Source organism: Callithrix jacchus, chromosome 8 (assembly GCF_049354715.1).
Source record: "Callithrix jacchus isolate 240 chromosome 8, calJac240_pri, whole genome shotgun sequence".
In the NCBI taxonomy this organism is placed as follows: Eukaryota; Metazoa; Chordata; class Mammalia; order Primates; family Cebidae; genus Callithrix; species Callithrix jacchus.
In genome coordinates, this window is record NC_133509.1 from 41,968,837 (window position 1) to 41,994,852 (window position 26,016).

General features: G+C 35.7%; 1 protein-coding gene across 1 annotated transcript in view; it reads left to right on the forward strand.

Annotated features, from left to right (window-relative positions):
• UNC13C (unc-13 homolog C) overlaps positions 1 to 26,016 on the forward strand; it is a 640,690-nt gene that overhangs the window by 241,226 nt on the left and 373,448 nt on the right. The window contains exons 6-7 of the mRNA XM_054239666.2: positions 1,208 to 1,279; positions 12,930 to 13,149. Of these exons, the coding sequence (XP_054095641.2) occupies positions 1,208 to 1,279; positions 12,930 to 13,149 (292 nt within the window). The remainder of the gene's footprint in view (positions 1 to 1,207; positions 1,280 to 12,929; positions 13,150 to 26,016) is intronic.

Below are 26,016 nucleotides of genomic sequence, written 5' to 3' on the forward strand. Positions count from 1 at the left end.
GCTGTTGAATTTTGTTGAAGGCCTTCTCTGCATCTATTGAGATAATTGGGTGGTTTTTGTCTTTGGTTCTGTTTATGCAGGGGATTACGTTTATAGGTTTGAGTATGTTGAACTAGCCTTGCATCCCAGGGTGAAGCCTACTTGATCATGGTGGATAAGCTTTTTGATGTGCTGTTGCATTTTGTTTGCCAGTAGTTTATTGAAGATGTTTGTGTCGATGTTCACCATGGATATTGGCCTGAAATTTTCTTTTTTGTTGCGTCTCTGCCAGGCTTTGGTATCAGGGTGATGTTGTTCTCATAAAATGAGTTAGAGAGGATTCCCTTGTTTTGGATTGTTTGGAATAGTTTCAGAAGGGATGGTACCAGCTCCTCTTGGTACATCTAGTAGAATTTGGCTGTGAACCCATCTGGACCTGGACTCTTTTTGGTTGGTAGGCTATTAATTGCTGTCTCAACTTCAGACCTTGTTATTGGTCTATTCATGGTTTCAACTTCTTCCTGGTTTAGTCCTGGGAGGGTGTAAGTGTCTAGGAATTTATCCATTTCTTCCAGATTTACTGGTTTATGTGAATAGAGGTGTTTGTAGTAACCTCTGATAGGAGTTTGTATTTCTGTGGAATCAGTGGTGATTTCCCCTTTATCATTTTTTATTGCATCTACTCGATTCTTCTTTTCTTTTTTATTAGTCTGGCTAGGAGTCTTCTATTTTGTTGATCTTTTCAAAAAACCAGCTCCTGGATTTATTGATTTTTTTGGAGGGATTTTTTTTGTCTCTATTTCTATCAGTTCTTCTCTGATCTTAGTTATTTCCTGTCTTCTGCTAGGTTTTGAATTGTTTGATCTTGCTCCTCTAGTTCTTTTAATTGTGCTAATAGGCTGTCAATTTTAGATCTTTCCTCACTTCTCATGTGGCCATTTAGTGCTATAAATTTTCCTCTAGATATTGCCTTAAATGTGTCTCAGAGATTCTGGTACGTTGTGTCTTCGTGCTCATTAGTTTCAAAAAACTTCTTTATTTCTGCTCCAGTTTAATATTGTGTGAGTCCATGTTCTGGGTGAATTGGCTGGTTACCAAAATGGCAGGTCCTTACTAAACTAAAATATGAACAGTGATAACCAATATTCTTACGTTTTCACCTTTGGTGAGCAGTATGTGCATGTCAACCTCCCTACATATTAATAAGTCATAATTCTGTTTGTTTTAGACCCTGGCTGCCCGTAAATCTGGACTCTCCCTGGCTATGGTGATTAGGACATCACTAAATAATGAGGAACTGGTAAGTACAGTGTCCACTACTAACTAGTTAGTATCACTCATAATCATAAGGAGGAAATTATTCTGCTTGAGCTAATCATCTGGGATGTTTAGTCCAATATTCCAGAAATAACTAGGAGCATGAGGGGAGCCTGACTCCCAGCAAACTTCCTCAGGGCCTCAGCCAAATCATTTTCTTCTCCTCAAATACGTATGAACCATCCTCTCTTTAGAAATCTGTTTGATTCTAAATAACTTCCCTGATATTCTCCCCATGGAAAAGTCCTACTGATTTTTTACATAGTTTAAGTTTTGCCTCTTTTATGAGGTTTTCTCCAGACATCTTCCTCCCCTTCCAGTTGAATGGTTAGTTTCCCCCTCAGGTCTTTTATAGCATTTAATCATGACCTCCATAGTGTCGTATGATTAAGAGTGAAGTCGGCTTGGTTTGAGTCCCATATGTGCCACTTAATTAGAATTATTATATTCCACAAGTTATGTAACTTCTTCAAGCATGAGTTCTCTCATCTGTAAAGTGAGATGATAAGGAAACTGTGAGGATTAAGGAAGTAAATAAATGCTTAACATTCAGCATAGCTTAGGCCATAGTAAATACATACAAGCTTTTGTTTTATTGTTTTTATCACAATTATTTTGATTATTTTGCAGAACCTTTTCTTTTATACTCTGATATCCTTGAGGGTCGCACTTTAACTTGTTTATTGTTCTTGTTAAATGTTACTACCACTATTGCTTAGTACAGTCTTGCATGAGGTAGATGTTTGTAAATTCTTGTTGAATGAAAGAACCAGACTGATTAGAAAATATAAGTAGGCTGTAATTATCTAGGTCAGGGATTCTTAAATGTGGCTCACTGGAACACCTGAGGGAGCTTTAAAACACACAGTCCTGGGATCTCACTCTCAGTCACTCTAATTTAATTGGCTTTCAGTGTAGCTTGGGTAAAAGGAATTTTTTAAAAATTACTATGTTTTCTGCCTGGCATGTTCTGCTCTGGTAAATGTGTCTTGCACACTTTGCTGGGGATTTACTTGAGACAGTTTATGTGTCCCTTGCTGTGCTTGGAAACTAATATATCCTGCCTCTCTTCAGCAGCTTTGTCATTCTTATATAATAAAAATTCTGCCCAAATTATTATATTACTTATTTTAACTTTCTATAGTTTAACATTTAAATACCACTGTTTATGACTGCATCCTTCATTTTCTTCCTTTTTCTGTCTTTGTAATCTTTCACCAAAATGTCCATCTTTCCTAGGAGTTTCTGTCGGCAAGCTCCCCACCCAATATATATCAGTAAAACAGAACATATTTATTTGACTATCTGGAGGCTACAAAAAGTTGGTACATTTTCTATTGTGCCACAGGAGAAAAAAAATGTGACTGTATTCTTAGAGTACTGGTCTTTCTTTCTCTCTCTCATTTTTTTTTTTTTTAGACAAGAGTCTGGCTCTGTCATCCAAACTGTAGTGCAGTGGTATGGTCATAGTTCACTGCAGCCTCAACCTCCAGAGTTCATATGAATCTCTGCCTCTGCTTTCTGCATAGCTGGGGCTACAGGCATGTGCCACCATGCTTAGCTAATATTTTAATTCTTTTGTAGAGACAGGGTCTTACTATGTTGCCCAGGCTGGTCTCAAACTCCTGGGCTCAACTGATTCTCCCACCTTAACCTTTCAAAGTGCTGGGATTACAGGTGCGAGCCACCATGACCTCTACCTCCTTATTCTTATCTGTTAGATTTATGATATTATATAATATTTTGAGTATAGTTTGGGCCCAAGACAAAGTAGACATCCTCTGGTGTATGAGAAAGTTACATATTGCTTGTTGAATCTCAAAGCATCTAGTCTTTGTGTGTGTGTGTGTATGCTAAAGGCTAAAGAATTTTATTGATAAACTCCTACACTGTTCCTTTTCTATGTTTTAAAACATGGTATTTGATTTGAACTATGAATACTCATTCCATAGAAAAGTTAACAGGAAGGCATAGAAATTAGTGAAATGCTACTGTATTTTCCAAGTCCTGAACAGGGAACATATTCTCACTTTAAGGTTAAATTATCTATTGATCTGCTTTTCAACAACTTTAAAAAATCACCTTTACTCCTTTAGTTTCAGAAGGACTCAGTTAAGAAAAAAAAATCTCTCTGTGTTGGTGGTGAATGCATGAACAGAATCCATCAGCTCCCTCCCAGATTCATAAAGCCCCTTTCCCTGGGGCCCATGCCTCAAAAAGTAAATGAACTATGACTTCTGTACAACAGGCATATTAAATGTCACTCTTGACTAGCTGTCTCATTCAATCATTACCCAGGCAACTAATACAAATGCTGAAGAAAATAATTTGCACTCCTTGGTGCTGAAAATCTTCCTAGGCACACTTGATACAAAAACATAAAGTATTTGCTTTTATGTGAAAGGAAATAGCTTGGTGATGTGGAAAATGTCAAATGGTAGCACTTCAATTTTAATTAAAAAAATGTACAGTTTTAAACTCAGTCATCTCTTCCAAGGACGGAACGGAACAGGCTCTAATGCCTAATGCAGGATCACAGGGGGTCACCTGGCACTGCCTCCTCCACTAACGCTCTGCTGGCTGTGGGTGAAGCACCGCCAGTGCTCCCATTTATCACCAACTCCACCTTACCCATGAGGCGCTATTAGGACTGATCGAGAATCTCAGCTTAATAAGCTGTTAAGGACTATGATTTCTGAAAATTTCCATCTAGCTTAGGAATATATGTAGGACCAACCTTTGTAGTATCTAAATACCCTGGCAGTCATCTTCCTGGCATTCCACTATCTATCTCTGCTAGTTTCACAGGCTGATAATTTCTTATGTGTGAACCTGACAGTGGAGCAAGCAAAGTAGATTCATACAGTAATTCAGTACATGCTTATTGACTATCTGCTATGTGTCAGGCATTGTTTCAGACTAGAAATAAAGTAGCGAACAACTGAGCCAAAAATCTCTACTTTCATGAGGCTTATCATACAGTGAGAAGTGGACTGAGATGTTTAATTTTGTTCCCACTGTTGCTCCAAGACACATGGAAGCTTCTAGTAGGCAAGAGTGTTTAATCCAAGATAGTCTCAGATGAGGTTTATGGGAAACCAGGCAGAGGGAGGAATGACAATCACCAAGTGTAAGAGGAATCCTAGAGCGCTGATGGTTCATTCTGGGTTGCTGGGCGTGTTAAGGCTGGCAGGCTTACAGGAAGTATCCACTCTCTGTAAGGGGAAGTTTTACTAGGATTCAGACTTAGTGAAAGGGACTGGCAAGAACTAGGTAAGAAGGCAATCAGGAGGTCAAACATGAACCCTATTACTAGCATGACACTAGAAAGATAACATGAAAGGAGAAAGCTGCTGAGAACACCTCTCTGAGCTTTGACTTTAATCAGAGCTGTTAGGCTCACAGCACACCCAGGTACTTCAGACCTCTGCCCAGGAACAGGAACCCTTTCAGGCCACCTGGATAAATTTTGAACTTGTTTGGACTCACCCTGAATTGGAATCTCAGCTCCACCTCTTACTAGCTTTGACTACTTGTTTCTTCTCAATATTCTTCAACATCTGAGCCTAGCTTGCTTCATTAATAAAATGAAAGTAATAGTTTGTGAGAATTAAAATAAATAACTTAGGTAGAAAGCCCTTTGTTTGCTCAAACCCGTCACATGCCCCATTTTCTCTTTACACACTGTGATCAGATCTGCAGAATACATGCTGAATCTAATGCCTCCCCACCATCTTTGCACTTTAGGGTAATTTTCCTTTCCTGGAAGTGTGACATGGAAGCCACCAATAATGACGCCAAAGTAAAGATTATCTCTTGTCTGCAAGCATTGCTATTGGTTCGTTATTTTTCATAAGCATGGGCTTTGGCTTGAGATCCATATTGGTCCAGCTTCACAATTCACCTGCTGTGGGGCCTAGGACAAGTTACTGAAATTCTCATGTCCTTGATTTTCTTATATGTTTACTAATTATATCATATTTTTACATCTTTACATCTACTTTTAATCATAAGGTAAAAATGGCTGTGTTTTTCTATGTCCTTGAACAATTTTGGTATCAGCATTAAAGTAGCTTAATAAGATAAGTGGGGCTGAGTTCCTTTTTTTCCTTCTCTGGGATGATTTCTGTTAAATAAGTTCTGTATCTTGAAGGACTAGCAAAACTTGTTCTCCAAAACCACCTGAATATGGTACTTATTTTTAGGGTGATTTTTTTTACTATTGAATCAACTTATTTAATATAGTGGTTATGTTCTTTAAGCATTCATTCTTGAGTCAGTCTAGACAATTTATTTTTTCAGCAAGTTGTCTTGTTTTTCTAAACCTTTGAATTTAATACCATCAAATTTTTTATATAATTATATCATAATTTATGTAAAAATGTGTGCCATTTTATCCTATTATTATTTATTTGCATTTTCTCTCTCGTTTGTAAAATCAAAACTGCAGGGAATTTCTCTGGCTTTGCTTTGTTAACTCCATATTATCTCCTTGTTTTTTATTTCATTTATTTATGCTCTTGTCATTTTTAGATTTTTTTCACTCTTTGTATTCACCCTGAAACTACTTTTCTAAGTTGTGGAGTTGAACATATAGTTATTTATTTTAATGGTTCTAATTAACTATTGCATATACACAAAGTAATATTTAAAATGTAAGTGAAGATAATAATAATTATCTAATCATGTATTCATTTTTGATATATAAATATATATTAAAGGTTAGTTAATTTTGTTATTAACTATTTTTTACCACACAGTTTCTCATGGTTTCCTCACTGGCTTTGTTTGGTTACATAAAAGGACAGTAACATGGGATCTATCTACAGGAATGGTCAGCCTCCTCCTCACCTTTGTTTGATAAAATCCTAAACATTCTTCTTCTCTCTTTTTTCTTCTCTTCAACTTCTATTTTAAGTTCCAGGGTACATGTGCAGGATGTGCTTGTTTGTTACACAAGTAAGAGTGTGCCATGGTGATTTGCTAATGCCCATCACCTTGGTATTCACCCAAGCATCTATTAGCTATTATTCTTCCTGATACTCTCCCTGATCCCATCCCCTTCCTTGACAGAACCCATTGTGTGTTATTTCTCACCACATGTCCATGTGTTCTCATCCTTCAACTCTCACTAGTAAGTGGGAACATGTGGGGCTTGGTTTTCTATTTCTGTATTAATTTGCTGAGGATGATGTTTTCTAGCTCCATCTATGTCCCTACAAAAGACGTGATATCATTCCTTTTTATGGCTGCATAGTATTTCAAACACAGAAACGTGTATATGTAGCACATTTTCTTTATTCAGTCTATCACTGATGGATGTTTCCATGTCATTACTATTATGAATAGCTCTGCAATGAACATATGCATGCATGCATCTTTATAACAGAATGATGTACATTCCTTTGGGTATATACCCAGTAATGGGATTGCTGGGTCAAGTGGTAGTTCTGCCTTTAGATCTTTGAGGAATCACCATACTGTCTTCCACAATTATTGAACTAATTTACATTCCCACTAACAGTGTAAAAGCATTCATTTTTCTCTGCAACCTCACCAATATCTGTTGTTTCTTGACTTTTTGATAATTACCATTCTGACTGGCATAAGATAGCATCTAATTGTGGTTTTGATTTGCATTTCTCTAATGCTCAGTGCTACTGAGCTCCTTTGCCCAATTTTTAATGAGGTTGTTTATTTTTTTCTTATAAATTTGTTTAACTTTCTTATATATTTTGGATATTAGACCTTTGTCAGATAGATAGATTGCAAAAATTTTCTCCCATTCTGTAGGTTGCCTATTCACTCTGATGATACTTTTTTTTTTTTGCTGTGCAGAAGCTATTTAAATTGTATCTCATTTATCAGTTTCTACTCTTGTTGCAATTGCCGTTGGCATTTTTGTCATGAAATCTTTGCCCATGACTACATCCTGAATGGTACAGCTAAGAAACCATTCAATGGTTTCTTCTAGGGTTTTTATGGTTTGGGGGTTTTATATTAAAGTCTTTAATCCATCTTGAGTTATTTTTTTTATATAATGTAAGCAAGAAGTCTAGTTTCAATTTTCCGCCTATGGCTAGAAAGTTCTCTAGCACCATTTATTAAATAGGGAATCCTTTCCTCATTGCTTATTTTTGTTAGGTTTTGTCTGATGGTTTAAGTTGCATGGTCTTATTTCTGATTTCTCTATTCTGTTCCATTGGTCTATGTGTCTGTTGTTATACCAGTACCATGCTGTTTTGGCTATTGTAGCCTTGTAGTATATTTTGAAGGTGGGTAGGGTAATGCCTATACTTTTGTTATTTTTACTTAAGAATGTCTTGGCTATTCAGGCTCTTTTTTGTTTCCATTGAATTTTAAAATAGTTTTTCTAATTCTGTAGAAAATGTTCATGGTGGTTTAATGGGAATAGGTTTGAATATATAAATTACTTTGGGTAGTATGGTATTATTTAAATTTGAATATATAAATTACTTTGGGTAGTAAGGTAGTATTTCTTAATTCAAGGAGACCACAATACAGCACAAGCCCTTTGTTATGACACAGAACAGGATCTGAAAACAAAATCTGATAGTTTTTTTGTGTACTATAAATGTTCGTTTTCCCAAGTAAAATTTCAACAAAAATGTATACAAAAATGTATATGGATGTTCATGGTGGTTTAATGAGAATAGGATTAAATATATAAATTACTTTGGGTAGTATGGCCATTTTCACAATAATTGATTCTTCCTATCCATGAGCATGGAATGTTTCCATTTGTTTGTTTCCTCTCTGATTTCCTTGAGCAGTACTTTGTCATTATCCTTGAAGAGGTCTTTCACTTATTTTGTTAGCTGTACTCTTAGGTATTTTATTCTTTTTGTAGAAATTTTTAATGGGAGTTTGTTTACAAGATGGCTCTCTGTTGTTGGTGTATAGAGATGCTAGCAATTTTTGCACATTGATTTTGTATCCTCAGACTTTGCTGAAGTTGCTTATAAGCTGAAGCTTTGGGGCTGAGGCAATGGAATTTTCTAGGTAAAGGATCATATCATCTGCAAAGATAATGACTTCCTCTCTTCCTATTTAAATACACTTTATTTCTTTCTCTTGCCTGATTGCCCTGGTCAGAACTTCCAATGCTATGTTGAATTGGAGTGGTAAGAGAGGGTGTCCTTGTCTTATTCTGGTTTTAGACTCATGAGAATGCATTCTCCACTCCAAGTAGTAAATATTAGATTTCCCACATTAAAATGTCTAAAGTTTCACCCAATAGAGAAATTCACATTACTTTTAGTTTCATATATATCAAATTAATTATCTCATACCACCCCCATCACTTATATACATTTTGTTGAATTTTTGACTTGAAGAAAACAAACATTTATAGTACATAAAAAAATCTATCTGATTTTGTTTTTGGATTCTGTTCTGTGTCATACATAACAAAGGGCTTATTCTGTATTGTAGGCTCCTTGAATTAAGAAATTGTCCACATTAGCATTGTGTTGTCCTCTTTTTTTGGACTCACCCTATAAGTTATGGAGGACAATGTTAATTTATATCTTTTATAAAGCAATAGATGTGAAAGAAAATTACTTACTTTCTCACATAGACAGGTATATAACTTTTAGTCCTCATTTGTACTTTCTGCTCCGAAAAAACATTAGCTGAATAATTTTAGCTTCTACAGTCAATCAATCTTACATGGTACTTACTTAGATAAGAAAATCAACACTGAAATTATGTCAGTTTTTATACTCAGGATTTTATTCTAGCATTGCTCTGTCGTCATGTTTATAACAAATTTCAGAAAGGTCACACTGTACCTAATGTTTGCTCTGCAAAAAATTCTTATGTTTTTGTCCAGAAACAATAACATTTATACTTTACAGAAGAGTAAATATGTTTTTTCTAAATAGTAGGCGTCAAGTATATGAAAAATTCCATGAAACAAGAAGCATATTTTTTCTTGAAATTATCAAACCGTGTTGTTTTGGGGGATAGAAAAGGTGTGGCTTACATAATCTCATGAGGACAATTATTTTCTCCACAGGATAAGGAGGAAAATAGAACATTAGGTTAGTCACTTGTTAACATAGTAAGGAAAAAAGAGAAAAAGAATGTGGCTGATAGAGACAGACCACCTTTGTTCCTGTTATAATTATTAACAGTTGGTAGATTAGAATATTGATGGTCTGAAAACACTAGTCATTGCTCTTGGCTGGAAGCCTCATTCTTTAATATCTCAGGCTCATTTTAGTTTCCTCAGGTAGTGATGAATAGGAAAGGCAATTCATTTCCTTCTGGTGGCCTAATTCTTCCAAAAGTGATATATTAGTGCAACTTACTCTACGTTTATTTTTTGGAGAAGAAAGTTCTAACAAAATATTTGTCTAGGGTGTGAGCTTCCTCCCCAGTGTAGTGTATATGTTGTACTTGCCTACAAACGCTTATCAGAAGGTAAGAGCATTCCTTATTCATTTCTGCAGTTTAACAAGATGTCTATACACAGCAAAAATTTGTTGGAATCACTTAAGCAATGTGAAAATTACATATTTTTTTCTAATTGCAATAGTATCACATCCTGTTTCTACATAAAAAAGAATACAGAAAGGCTGTGTATCAAATAATGCCTAACTTTAAAAAGCTGAATTGAATATTTTTTATTATTTATATTAGTGCCTTTCTGTTTTATAAATTATTTTTACCATAAGTATGTACTTTACTATAATTTTAAAATAAATATTGTTTAGGAAATGTATTTTTGTTGTAGAAGATTTTTAAAGTTGTAGAAGATTTGTAAAGTTTAGAAACATTCAAAATAGATCATCAGCTGATGAGAACACATGGACACGAAGAGGGCAACAATACACATTGTGGCCTGTTGGAGAGTGGGGGTGAGAGGAGAGGGAGCAGAAGGGAGAATTTAGAAGGTATACCATCTTCTAATAAGATGCTGGGCATATACTTTGCTGAAAAAAGAATGTTTCTGTGTGCCATTTGTTTTAGAGTAATTTTCAGCTTTGATAAACACACATTCATACCCTCGAAAGTTAAGAATGATAAGGACTTATTTCGCTACAATGATGAGTCCTTACTAGAGGGGATATATACCCTCTAATAGTTTATCTGATGTTTTTATGTTTTTCTCTAACTCTAATAGCTTTTAAATATTGGAATTTGTTTCAGTGCCCCATTCAATTGATTTTCAATGGGCTGTCTAGTAAATGTTTCATGTTTCTTATTTTTGGAAATTAGCTTCACTTTCCCTTTGCATGAAATGAATTATGGCTCCTTATCCAAACAAAACAAAGCATTTTATCGAAATTTGCTCAGCTCTTTATTCAGAGCTTTTCTTTGTTTTTCTCCAGTACATTTAATTTTTTGAGAAAGTGTTACTTATTTTTATGACTCCTGCTATAACCTACAGACCTATAGTACTGACTATATATCTCTTGACTTTAATAAAATGAAAGTGGACATAGGGAATTAGATCACACATATTAATCATTTACTTAATCTTGAAATATGTAAGTTCATGTTCAAAAACAACCTTATTCCCAACTTTACTTTCTAAATTTATATAAAGTGCATTTCTTACTTTTCTTGTGTTCATGAGCAGACTTTGTTTTATTCTTACCAAGTATTTCATGTAATTAGAGTCTTTTATTATTCTATTTTTATTATTTACTTCCATTAAAACAAACAAGTTGTCTGAGGCAATTGCAAATATATAAACTAATTCTCTTCCTAGCTTTTCATCTAGACCACAAATACTACATTACACACACACACACACACACACATACACATGTACCCAGACATAGACAGCCCCTCAGCCCAATTTGGAAATTCTGTATGTGGGTAGGTAATGAAAAATCTGTTATGCCAAGGATTATTTCATTTATTTTAATGATAGTGAAGATACTCACTACCCTAGGTATTAAAAAGGAGGCAAAGATGAATAATACATGCTTCTAATTCTCAAAGAATTCTTAATTCTTTATAAGATATCTTCATTATGAAATGAAGCCAGGAGATTTGCCTGGTTCAGGCACTCTTTACTGAAAAGTGATGGATCCAGTTGTTCTGTCTGTATAAACCCTAATATTAAGATCTTTTGCTTGAGTGATGCCTGTATTTGACCATACTGCTGCTCTGTAGACTCACTCAAAGTATAAAGAGCTCTGGATTGACCAGCCCCTCATGAATAGCAAGGATCGATCTGGCTGTTCAAAATGAGAAGCATTTTTACTGAGACTTCATTCCCTAGTAGGGGACCTCCCAGTACCATTACCAAACATATTCTGGAACAACACAGAGTGAGGAGAATGTGGTAATAAAGGGAAATATGCTGTTACCAAACTGTGGAATTGAAAGTTAGTCATTTCAACACTGTGGGAAAACTACTCTGAAATGAGATTTAAAAAAAATTAATGCAAAATATTAATGCTTCCCTTCTAGTATGACTGATCAGCTAGGCTCCTACAGGGTTTATGTAAATATCCATTCATTATGCAACAGGCAGTTGTGTTAAATTATCTGTCAATGTAACCTCTTGAGAGTCCTGGTCTTTCTCAAAGGAAGTCACCTGCTTCGCGGGATATGAGAAGCATAGAAAAGGACTCATTAACCAGTTTTCTTTTCTATTGGCCTGTGTTTGCTGTCATTGTTGTTTGAAAATCTACCATCAATACTGTGTTTATTTAGTGTTTTGAAGCCTATAGACTACTTCTGTTACTGTTATATAATTTCATCTTCAAAGTAATACCATTTTAGGCAGAGCAGACAAGAATGAGTCTTAGAATCTTTACATCTCTCTATAGATCACAAAACTCATAAGTGGCACAACGTTTATTCCTTTAAAAATATGCATCCCTGCTACGTTCCAGGGATCATGATCAGCTGTGTAGGCACTAAGGAGAGAAAGCAGGAAGACAGTTCCTGCTTACAGAAAGCCCATTTGAAATATCATGTGATTGGGCCTATGCTAGGGAATTCAGCTCTCCTAGCTACTTGGTGGGTAGATTTTTTTCACCTCACTAATAGCTTATCATTAGAAAGTCCTTCCATGTGCTATTAAAATTTACTTCCTTTTCAAATATAATCACCATGGGAGAGTGCCTCATTTGACCTTTATCTACTACTGATGCTTTCTTATGAATTAGGTGTTAAGATCCTTCCCGGGTGGTAGGTGCTAAAAGCAATTTCCTACAGATTGAATTACAGAAGCTTTCCTTGCAGGGTGAGAAGCAGTGAGGTGTGGGAGTCAGGAAATAATGGGCTGGGTAGAAAGTAAGAGTGGCAGAGGTGTGGGGTTTATAGCATAGCAGGGACCTAGGCATTCTCAAGTAATTAGACCTTTGTGCTGCTGGGAAAGAAGCTGCAGACAGTGGAGCACAGTCCAGTCTGGAAGATTAGGGAGTTCTTCACGTACAGATAACTGAATTGGACCCTAAAACATTGAGAGAAGAATAAGTTAGCATAGTTATTATGCTTACTGTCATGACTTGAATCAGTGATCAAGGGGCTCTCTCAAAATAGCGTTTTCAGAGATAAGTGATAAAGTGGTTGGTTTGTTTTATTTTGAAAGAATTCAAATATACTGACTTGGCTTGCATTGGTAACTTCTCTCATGTTCACAGAAAATGCATGTCTTCAAGAAGACCTTGCAAGCTTTGATCTACCCTATGTCTTCCACCACCCCACACAATTTTGAGGTCTGGACAGCTACCACGCCCACCTACTGTTATGAGTGTGAAGGGCTCCTGTGGGGCATTGCAAGGCAAGGCATGAAGTGTCTGGAGTGTGGAGTGAAGTGCCACGAAAAGTGTCAGGACCTCCTGAACGCTGACTGTTTGCAGAGTGAGTACTTGGTTTGGCTGAAAAAGTGGTATGCAGAGCCTGCCTTATTCCATCGGTTTTATGTTAGATCACTTCAACTCTTGCTGCTTGTCAACAAATCCTGCCCACTCCCCTCCCTACCACTTACACAAAGATGTACATATTGTCCATCAAATCACAGTTGATGATGCATTCTTACAGTGTTGAGCTAGGTACTATTAGAATCCTCAGGGTGAGTACCTGGAGTGAAATCACATTCTTTTCAGTATAAACCTTCAAAGTGACTTCCTATGTATTTTCTTACTCATACATCATAATAGCTCCATGAGGTTAGTGGGAATATGTAAAATCGGGTTCCCCAAGTGGGACTCAAGGCATGGTCCTGCGTGTGAAGCAACTGGAATTCCTTTTTGAACCTATTTGGTGCCTGTGTTGCAGGATTCATGTCTTTCTACAGTTCCTGCACAGGCCTTGGAAATGGGGTGTCTTAAGTTTGAATGCCAACAACAAATGTAACTGACCAGACTTTAAGAAAATATTTTTACCTTTGGGCTTTATTTTTCTCCGCTAAATGGACAGGAATAAGAAAATTTACCTTAGAGGGATATTGGAAGGGTTAAATGTAATAGTCTCTGCTAAGAGCCTAGCACATGGTAAATGCTCAATAAATATTAATGACCTCTCCATCTTTTCACACTCTTGAATGGGTACATGCCACTTTGATTTTTATGAGAAGTTACCTTAAACTTTTCATTTCCAAAAACTCCTTTATTTGATACTTTAGGTCTAGAAATGCTAACGCATCACATTCTAAAATACACATAATTGACTTTTCACTGTGATATTTATTTGGTATTGTCACTTAAGAAATGCCAAAAAATTACATTTAAACATGGTGTTCATTAGCAAATAATATTTTTTTCACACCTGAATATTGTTCCCGCTGTTTATTGTTCATATGGATGTAGTCAGTGTAAGATATGTGGATCGTTTCACAATGAAGAGAGGAGAAGAGGAAAATGTTAAAGTTTAAATCAGAAATGCTGTCACAGCTGACTTGTTATAGTCACAATCACATACATTCTACAGTTTTCTCTACCTGATTAGTATTCTCCATACATGATCAGATCAGATTGAGGCTGTGTTCATGTTAACAAGCACATATTTTAAGCAAAAGAAGTGGTATTCTTTTTTGAAAAATAAAAATTATATTTAAGAATAATTATTTTAAAGGAAGGGGGATTGACTTGATATTACTCATTCGGTTTACATGCAAAATCTCATAATCCAATTAAAATTCAGCTCAATTGTTTAAAAAGTGAATTTTGAACAGGCATCTTATGAAATAAGCATGTTAGGGCAATGCCATTTAAGAAAATAGAAAACATACTGTCATCTAAAAACAAATGGCTTAAATTCCTTAGAGAGAAAAGGATGCAGCTCATACCTAAGAAATGAATTCATTCTTCTAGTCTTTCAGAAAGGAGACATGCTACCCATTCATTAAACTTTAGAAATATGTTCATAATCTATTTCCATTTTCTTAAAACATTTATTTTTTTATATTGGCTAAATAAAGTATATGCAATCCAAAATTTTCATTGAAATTATTCATTTTAATGCACTTTTAAATTGGAAGAATCAAAAATAGTGCAGAACAGTGAGGGTGGGTATATATGTGCCAGGGAGGGTTTTATTTAAATCCATTTTTACTTTTTCCCTAAAATTGACACTCTCATATTGATCAGAAAGAGCTTCTACAAGTATGTATATTTAACTTCAAAAATTTCCTCAATAACTATCAATAAAATTTGACATTCTCCCTATAGAACATTACCTTAAGAAATTTACTCATTGTTTTAAGGGAAAAAAATTGCAATGGTGACAGTATATACAAAATAATTTCATGAATGCCAACACTGAAGAAAAGGAAAGAATAAAAAGTTAAGAGAAATCAGAGTTAGAAGATTTAGCTAACTCAGCCCCCTCTAAATGTAAGAAGGTTCTATGATTTTCTCTGTAATATGTCCATTCAATCTCCTAACACCTCCAGGGAAAATTTAAACCCTTGGCAGACAGTTTAACTTATGACTTAAAAATGCTAGTTCATAAATCAAAATTTAAGACAAGATGTGTTTTCTTGTAATTTCTACCCATTAAGCTGTATCTTACTTCTGGAGACAATATTTAATAAATTCAATTGTATATGACAGTTTTTCAAGTACTTAAAAGTATGTATCAAGTTTTCTATAGGTTTCTAGTACTCCTGTTATTTTGCTAATTCTTTTCTGAATAATTACAATCTATCAACACACACATGCTAAAAGAAAATAAATTCTCTACATGTGGTTTGACAAATGACCCATGCAAAAGAGAGAGTATGTAAAGTTACTTCAAATCAATTTCAGTTAGGAGTTTCATTACTATGAAGTCTTGGTTTTGTGACTGGTATACTTCCAGTCAAGTGGAATTAGACCAGGTAATAGTGAAATCCCACTCACTGCTCCAGTGCTTCCTTGCAGGTTCAGAGATGCAGGGAAATGTCCAGTCAATTCCCCAAAGAGCTTCATCTAACATCCTCTCTAGCTAATTGTACTTGATAGTAGTTCCTAGATTTTACTACCTTCCTGGCTCAAAACTGACAGCCACAGGGCGGTGAGAAGGAGACCAAATGGAGACAGGGAGAACAATGAGAAAAGAGACCTTATTTATCCTTCTTTAATAAAATCAGCGGCAGCAGCCAGAGTTCACTGGCTTTCTCTTTAATTACTTCATTTGTGTCTTGTCGCCTACAAAGACATTTTGTTCTTTTGTGGAGAAAGCATTGGTGGCAAAATTATTTAATTATAATAAATGGAGGAGCAGGTTGTGACCCTGTGTCATGTTAACATAACCTGTAAGGAACCTGCTGTAGTGCTTCAGTGGTAGTTTTAAACTAGAAAAAGCCATGTTGGCTGGAATGAGGGTTGTGTGCAGAGTGAGTCATATGTAAAAGAGGCATCATATGTAAACTATTTTCCTTGATTGTCTTTTCAGTGTAGAAAAGAGACAACCGCAGTGATTGGGGAAAAAAAATGCAAATAGTCATGGCACTTTCCTTACACATATCCAAAGAAGGAATCCCATAGTCTCACTGAATAAGCATTCTGCCTACTTTTAACTCCTAACTAGAAATTTCAAGCACCTGCATGAGTCCAGAAAATATTTCACTGAACGTTCAGCAAAGAAGCATTTTGTGAGATGTGTTCTTTAGTTCTACGTGCTTCCCACTGACATTATGTTCAATGTATGTGTTCTAAATAAGCAATTAACAAATTCATAGCATTAATAAAATCTGGCTAGCATACTCTTGTTTCAAATTAGATATTGATTCTTCTTGCTTTGTTGTCCTGTTACCACATTTTGAAATCATATTTTAAGACAGTCAAATATTTGTACATATTGAGCATCTATTGTGGGTAGGAGCTTTATTCTGGGCTTTCAGAGTTGTGAAGAAAGAAAGTGGTATTTTTCCTGGACTCCACCTTGTTTTCTAAAACATAACTTAGATGAACAGATGTGAACATGTATTTGCAAACTTTTGATATTTTACTCTTTCAATAACAACTTTACAATATATGTTTAAGTAATGAGTACTCAGGACACTTAGAAGTAGGATTTCTTTTATCCACCGCAAGTTAACACACATTGAAGCAAAGGGGCTGCTTAACAAATGTGGTTAAACTAATGAATGAACAAGAACTATAGCTAGAAATAACCTGTAATGATTTCAATATTATCTTTCCATGTAAGCCTATGCTATTAAAGGAGCTTCAAGATGAGTGGATTAGGGAACTCAGTCTACTGCTTTGGCTGGGTTCAGAAGATTGGTGTCTCATCAAAAAGAATCAAGTGACTAGTGTAGGCAGGATTAGAACTTGGGTCTCTGAACTCAGCCTGGTGTTCTTTCACAACTTACAAATAAATTTGCAGAGTCAGTTCTTGGGGAAAGAAAAGCAAAGTTACTGAATTTCATTTTTCTCATATGGGAGAAAGCACATATGGGACCCCTGAATTAGAGATATTCTATGCTGCCTGGATTGTGGCTTCCCAAAATTCCTTGCCATTACAACTCCTTAGGACCAGAATTCTTAATGCTCCTGAAATGGGGAAAGTTCCCTTGTCCTCCTTGCAGGGTGAGGATGGAGATGCAGCTTGCTTCTTCAATGCCCTACTTCTCAAACCTCTAGGGGAGCATACAGATAGGGAGACAGCCCCACAGTAGTGTCTAGGGGTGAATGGTTACAGCTGAAGCCCTAGTGGGCATCTGTAACAGGGTGCTCTTGTAGTTCAGCTGTCTGTAGGTGGCTTGTGTTAGTCAGCTAAGTTAGACCTCTGCCTTATTGCAAGAACAGAGGGCTTTTTGTATCCTAGGGTTCTTGCCTTCGTGTACTGGAAGAATTAGATCACATGTGGGCTTAGAGAATGAATGCAAGGTTTTATTGAGTGGAAGTAGCTCTCAGCAGATGGGGAAGCTGGAAGGGAAATGGTTTTCCCCTGGAGTCAGGCTGCTTGGAGGCCTGGGGTATCCTCTGATTGCCATGGGCCAAACTCCACCACCACGTTCTCCCAATTGATGTCAAGCCAGCATGCCATCATCTGTCCTGTGCTCTTCCTCTGTGCTCCCCTTGATGTCCTCTCAATATCCAGCCACTTGTGTCTTTTTCTACTGATGCGTTCGTCTTGACGTCCAGCTGCTTGTGTGTTTCTCTGCTGATGTGCTCCTCTCCACATCCAGCTGCCTGTGTATCTGCCTGCTAGGGTCTTGGGGTTTTTATAGAAACAGGATGGGGGCCTTGTAGGCCAGGATGGTTTTGGAAATGCAACATTTGACCAGGAAAGCAAAAATGCCTGTCTTCACCTAGGTCTCAACAGGCCCGGTGGTGTGGCTCTAGACAGGGACCACGCTCTTCCACTTCCAGCACCTCCCTGACCCCCTTCCCTATCACTACTTCCTCTATCTCGCATGGTATTGCCTTGACTTTTTAACAACACTAAAAGGAAAATGAATGTAACTGTCAGTTCCTTAACCCAAAGGAATAGACTAATAATGGAGCATTTCAAGTGTTGGGGTTGGGGGCTGGAGAGAGTCTAAGAGGATGAATATACCTTGCATAATGCCGTAGAGGTATTCTACGTAACATACTCAATGGATATCAACACATGTTTTTTTCATAGTCTTGAGCTACTTAAATATAATCTGACTTCCAGTCCTGTTGCAACTATAATCTTTTTAAAACCTCCATGGGCATCATTTTCCTCATGTGTGAAAAGAGTTAATAATACTTGTCAATGACCTCCAGCTAAAGATCACCAGGAACACACACGTAGTTTTAACAAGTGTGTTTTATTACTTACTCCTGTGAGGGAGAACATACACCAGCGTGGCTGCAGGGCATCTCAGGGGCTAGAAAATAGAGGTGCACTCTTGAAACGGTGTTATGTGGAAGTGAGGAAAAGTCTATGATTTTGTGTCTGTAAACATCTAACTAGGAGGAAGGAAGAGTAGACTGAAGCCAGAGCTTTACAGCAGTCCCTCCTTATTCGTGATTTCACCTTTCAGTTTCAGTCATCTGCAGTATGGTCCAAAAATATTAAATAGAAAATTATAGAAATAAACAATGTCTAAGTTTCAAGTTGCACACCATTTTTAGTAGCATGATGATATCTGCTATCCCTCTTAGAAAGTAAGTCATCCCTTTGTCAGTGTATCCACACTATTCCATAGTCCACGCTACTCACCCATAGCCACTTAGTAGCTTTCTTAATGATCAGATTAAACACACACATGCACACACACACACACACACACAGACACACACACACACATAAAATGCATATAATAAAGATAGAGTTTGGTGCTATCTGAGGTTTCAGGCATTCCTGAAGGCCTTGGAACGCATTGCTTGAGGCTAAAAAAGGACAATAATACCTCCTAAAGAACCAATGGCCACTCATATTAGTTAGGAGGGGGAATGTTTGATATTCTGTGGTTTACACAGTGCTATGTTTTTGTCTACGCTAGGGAAAAATCAGGAAGCGGGCTCGTTTGTCTTACTTTAACACTGTCGTGGGATGACCATGTCTAAAGTTGACACTCTTTGAAAGTGTTTATGTCCGAGAAAAGAACAGCATAGACTAGCTGCGAGCATCAGGCCAGCTTTGAACAACACTGTGAACTAGTTGTGTTAGCAAGGTTCCAGAAGTCAGAGACTAGTTATGAAAAAACAGAAATATAAATAAATCTTGTTTTGAAAATTTTGGTGTTTAATTTTCTTTTGCTTTGTTGTTTTTTGAAAAGCATATGAAATCTATGTAACTAAATCTTTCTCCTACCATTTCTTGGTTTCTTCTCTTTTTCCTTGCTTAGTAAAAATATTTGAAAATTGAGCACATTTTAAATTATAATTAATTTTTCCCCTAAACAGCATAGATAGCTTTTGACTCTGATGACTAGGAAATCTCTAGAAAATGCTGATGAGATATAGTAGCTTTAACATACTGCTATGAAAGCACATTCCTGATTTTGCATTTTAAAAATATGCTTGTTTTTAAACTTATTCTAAACAATAATGAGATGATTGAAGGCAGGGATGGTACAGGCAGAAGAGAGAAAATAGTTTGGCAGTTTGTTTGCTTTTGGTGGAGGCTCCCTGGCACTGGTCATTTTACAGAAGATTCCTTGGGAAGTGGGCTACCTTCCTGTATTGTCCCACTATCAGTGATGGAGTTACCTACAGGCTCTCATTTACACGAATGGGAGATGCCGCTATGTTAGATTTGTGCTCCTCCGATTACCTTCTGTTAAATATCAGTCCTTTGTTGTTTGCAAAAATAAGGAGTATGTAGCTTTGATTTTACAAGAAAAAGGAGGTTGCTAATTTGAAGACTGGAGGAGTTGCAGGTCTCTTCATTGAAAAGGCTGAAGGCATGTTAAAAGAGGAGGGTTCGCATTATTTTGGATGTAAACCATCTAAAGGAAATGGTTAGAGAATGGCAATTGAATGTCCATCCACACGATTTTATGGAGACAAAACACAGAGAAATACCGAAAGCAGGGCCACCTAGATGTTTTTACTGGGAAATAAAAGAAAAGCAGTAAAGACCCCTTTCCCATGCCAGAGACTCCTGAGGAAAAAAAAAAATACACAAATACCTCTATATCAGACCTTCTGAATGCTTTCCATGGATGTTAACCACCTGCTTTCTCTGGGTCCATCTATCTCAAGTGCAGGTAAGGCTTTATGGATGTCAAAAAAAAAAGTTATTTTACCTTGATTTTTTTTCAAGTCAAATTTATTTTATCTTAAGCCCTTCATTGGCCTTCATCTGATAAATAGATATAAAGCAACCAGCATGCTGCAGGCACTGTCCATGTGAGAATTTTCACAGGTCAAGTGATTATGAGGCTCAGAGCCCTAAAATTTCTTACTAATGTTAAATTGTGATTATTATTTTTTGAGACAAATTCTTGCTCTCTCACCCATATTGGAATGTAGTGGTGTGATCTCAGCTTACTGCAACCTTCACCTCCTGGGTTCAAGCCATTCTCCTGCCTCAGCTTCCCAGGCTGCTACTACAGGTGTGCATCGCCACACCCAGCTAATTTTTGTATTATTTTAGTAGAGATGGAGTTTCACCATGTTGGCCAGGCTGGTCACAAACTCCTGAACTCAAGTGATCCACCCACATCAGCCTCCCAAAGTCCTGGGATTACAGACATGAGCCACCACTCCTGAAATTCTTTAATAAATGCCTATGTCTTCACCTTTTAGACATTCTGAAATCACTACTGTTGTTTCATCACTATTATTAAAGCTGTAGGCGTTATCTCATTGAATCCTCAGATGGTTAAGGGAGACGCTACTACTCTCCCATTTGTTTTAAAGATGAGGAAGATAACGCTTAGAGAGATAAAGTAGCTCAAGACTAAAAGGTTAGGATCTTAGTCTATTTCAACTGCCTAAGAAAGTACCATAAATTGTGTGTTATAAACAACATAAATTTGTTACCCACAGTTCTGAAGGTGGGAAGCCCAAGAGGAGGGTTTCAGCACAGTTGGTGTCCAGTGAGGGCGATTTTCCATTGCAGACTGCTGATTTCCTGCTGCATCTTCACATAGTAGAAGGGGCAAGTGAGCTCCCTTGAGCTTATTTTATAAGGCTATGAATCCCATTCTTGAGGACTCTGCTTTCATGATGTAGCCACTTACCAAAGGCTTCATCTTTTAACGTTATTACGTCAGTGATTAGGTTTCAATGTATGACTTTCAATGGGATGCAAACGTTTAGACCATGCCAGTTAGAATGTGGAAGATCAGAATTCACACTCAAGACTGTCTCCTCTACCTGAATGTGTTAGTCGATTTTCAGGCTACTGATAAAGACATACCCAAAACTGGGTAATTTATAAAGGAAAGAGGTTTAATGGACTCAGAGTTCCACATGGCTGGTGGGGTGTGGGGACTCACAATTGTGGTGGAAGGAGAAAGACAGGTACTACATGGCATCAGGCCAAGAGAAAGAATGAGAACAAAATGAAAGGGGTTTCCCCTTAGGCAACCATCAGATCTTGTGAGACTTATTCATTACCATGAGAACAGTATAGGTGAACAGCCCTCATGATTCAATTATCTCATACCAGGTTCCACAACATGTGGAAATTATGGAAGCTATAATTCAAGATGATATTTGGGTGGGGACATACCCAAAACATATCACTGAAGCATCATTAACTATTGTAAAGTTTTGCCTTATTTAAAAATGGTGCTTTTTATATATTTCTTCATCAAGAGCATTAATGCTCTTGTTTTATGCTGTGTAAGTGCATGTGGCATGTAGGTTAATCAAATTCTGTTATCTAATGATGGGAATAAAACCTTTGTTTTCTGAGAATTCCAAATCCAAAGCTAAGGGCTAGGTGTATTTTGTCTTTTTATAAGATTTGTTCAACAGCAAATTGGTCATTTTATATTGAATTTATTCTTGTTTTATCCAGAATTGTGGCCTTATGGTAGGATTTTGCAGAAAGTTTATAACACATAAAATTAACCCAGAGCCAAATTAAATACTCAGTTATGGAAATAATTTTATCTTAGGCTCCCCCAAGAAGCATTTTCTCTATTTATTGAATGTATACTAGTTTCCAAACAGTGTGCTAGATACTTGGAATAAACATTGATGGAATTTGGGCCTTACGAAGTACCATAAGGAATAGACCTATATGCAGGTAGCCATGTCAGTGGTGACTGTTAAATATTAAAGAATATCATGATGCAGTTACTTAGAATCAACTGTTAGAAATATTTACATAACAGAAATCTGCTAATACTACAATTCAGGTTTGAGTTTTTTTGTTTGTTTCTGTAAAAGAGGAGAGAAAATGTGGCTGTTGAGTTTAAAAATCTTTATTTTCTCTTGAGGAGATACGATCATATGCTGAGAATGGAGGGTAATGGGGGTGAGGTAGGTTACTTGAGAGTAAAAATGTTTTGGAAGAGCTGTTGAGAAAAATAGCAGAAGGAAAGGACTGAGAAGAAGAAAGAACATTGAAGTTATTATATACATATATATGTGTCTGTATACACACACATATATGTATATGTATATGTGTATCTATTATGTATTTATATACACACACATCTGTAGTTTTAAAAGTTTGTTTACATATATAACTTTATGTATGTATGTTTTATATATACAATTATATAAAACAACTTCAGTATTCTTTCTTCAATTTATAGATATATTATATATATAAATTCTGTAATTATTTGTAGAAAGATGATTATCTAAAAGAGATAATTATCTACAAATAATTATAAAATTTAGGTTCTATTTATAGATAATTATCTATAGATAGATACTTCTTCGGGAAAAAACAAAAATCATAAATTGCCATATAAAGATGGTAAATCGTTAATTTCACAAGAAGTTTAGATGTTTTTTCTAATAAAAATTAAATAAAAAATGAGTTCTAGTTAATTAATTGTTGCGTTAAATTGTGTAGAAGAGAATCGGTTTGCCCCATTTAGAATAAGTTTCCCTCTGTCTAAGGTTGAATTGTGGTTTTGTTGTCCATAATTATATTGTCTTACCTGTCAAGTAATTATTTTTACAAGTGACAATGATGCACTTCATCTGGATATTATACTTTACAAAGTGCTTTTAGTTTACTTGATCTCTTTTGATCTCATCTCTTGCTGGTCTCTGGTTGGCATATTACTGTATTTCAGCTATGCCACTAGATTCTACCACACACTTTGAAGAAAGACTCATATAGATGCAAATTTAAAGTTATCTCTGATGACTTTTAAATAAAAAAATAAGGCCAAAAAAAGAATAACCCAAAGGGCTAGAAATTCATGGCAGATTGCAACTATTTAAAAAAGAGTTTTGTTAGAAACCTAAGACAGGTGGGTTTGATAAAGAATAGGGCAATGGAACGTACTTGTAAGTCAGTCACAAAAATTTATTGTGAATTTGTCTCTATCTCTGAGCTAAACAATCAAAGATAAATAATTTTCTTTTGATCAAAAATGCAAAAGCAGAAATTTTTAAAAGCTAAATATGTTTTTCTAGAAATAACAGAGAAACTGCTTAAATATATGTCTCTGTAAACCTGCTATCCTCCAACTGGCAATTTCAGTTTATGTCTCTTTTATCTGTGGATATTAGAATAGATCTTCTATGATAACATCAATAACACATAAGAATAAGTGAAATTTATAAGCTAATGCTGAAGCTTTTCTAACTTTTTTTTTTTTAATGACAAGAGGCAGTCCTTAAGGATAGAAGTCTGATTCCTTTTGATGAAAAATTTCTTCATATTCTGGCTTTGAATTTGATAGCTATTGCTCGAATGGGCATTTATTGTGTGGATGGTAGTTAGATGGGCTGCTTCTGAATTTATAAAAGTAATCCAAAATATATTTACTCTACATGACTTTAGCACTTCTTCCTAGAGCCTTTAGGGGAGCATTAATAGCGACAATAAAAATAGCTGTTTAGAAATTCGGGGGAGAATCAACATTTGTGTGACAGACACTTCTAACCTTTTGAACATTCCTTAGCTGGCAGTCACAGACTATGCTTTCGGGCCACTTTGTGTCTCATAGAGAATATCTTCCGGCCACCACTCTCCTTTCCATTTTATAAATATTAAATACTGAATAAAATATGCCTATTCTATAGTTACAACTATTTAGTTCAGCCTAAGCTAATTTTACTGTTTAATAATTAGGGACATATGGAATTATGTTAAGAATTATGTGTAGTTAATCCAATAGTGATAGATTAAAAACATCTTACTTGCATGCAGTTTACAAATTTGTAGCTATTCCATGAATATGTTTCAACAGTGTAGGCCATTTATAATGTCCTTTTAAATTACCTTTAGTGAAATTCATTTTTTTTATATTCTTTTTTTAAAAATGTGGTTTAAGTCCTCAAACATTAAATAAAAGATAAAGACAGGTAGTCTGCTCTAACATTGGAATATTCATATATTTTAGCTTCCTCTATTCACACTCATCATGAATACATTTTTTGCACTTTAGGAAACAGATATTACCCTTACAAATAAATGAACATTTACATAAAATTATTGCTGTCAAATTGTATACGAATTTATTATAAGCAAAGTTAATAGTTGCTTTCATCTTTTGTCTTTATTTCTATAGTTAAATTGGGCTCATTATTCATAAATTAGGTTCAAAAAACAATTAGGTTATCTTTTATGGTAGAAATTATGCCTGTCTAAAAATTGTCCAATTTAATCTCTCAATAGTTTATGAGATATTAGTATGCCTATTTCAGAAATGTATTTCAGAAAAAATTGAGAATACCAGTTAGACAAAATTACAGTCATGTCAGTGAAAATTAGAGCAATTACTATCTATGAACACAATTTTTAAAATTATTTTTACTATCTTTCAGTTACTTCTATAACAAAAATGTTTGATTTTAGCAGTGGCAGTTCCTGTAGACAGTGGTACATGAGATTTTTACTTTCTTACTTTAAACTCTATAAGGAATTGTGGAAATTGAAATCATGGTCCGTTATTAACTTGTGTAATATTGGGTAACTCAGAAAGCCATACAGAGCCATGAGAACATCTAGCCAGTAGCTTAAGGTGAGGGATCCAAAAATGGAATTTTGGAAATCCTTCACTGACAGAAGGATTTGTGTTACAAACAAAAATGCCCAGAAAGTTGACACCAGTCATGAAAAACAATTACCCAGAAATAAAGTTTTTAGTGGAATATGAGTATTCAGTCATTTAAAAGCTCTGGATATATTAGAGAAAGAGAGTTCAAGTCTGTCTTTTATCAGTTACTTCATAGATCATTTAGCCTAGCACTGTCCAAATCTTTCTAAACAGCTCAATCAGTTTCTTTCCAAGTAAAATCTTACATTCTATTATTCAGCAAGTAACAGTGATTTGTTTGAATTACTGATTTCTAAGTGATATTTGCCACTTATATCCAAGCTATTTCTCAATTTTGTTTTGGATACCCATTGAGGAAATATGTGTGGTATGTAACACACTTCGTTGTGTCCATTCTTTTTGCTATGTTTGAATTCTTTTTTGAAACTTCAGACCAAATTTTTGCACAACACCTAATTTAGTTCAGTAATACAAGAGAAAGGCCTGGGAATCATAGGAGGTCAATTTATTTCCCAGTAACACAAAGGAGTACTAGTTGTTCTGAATCTCAGCATAGCAGTTCATCCCCCTGATATTTTCCTAAAAAGCCAGCTGACTCCATAGAATAAAAGCTCTCATTCATCCTCCCATTCCTCCTCCTTTTCCTCCCTCTTTGGCCGTCAAAAAGTAATGACATGTAC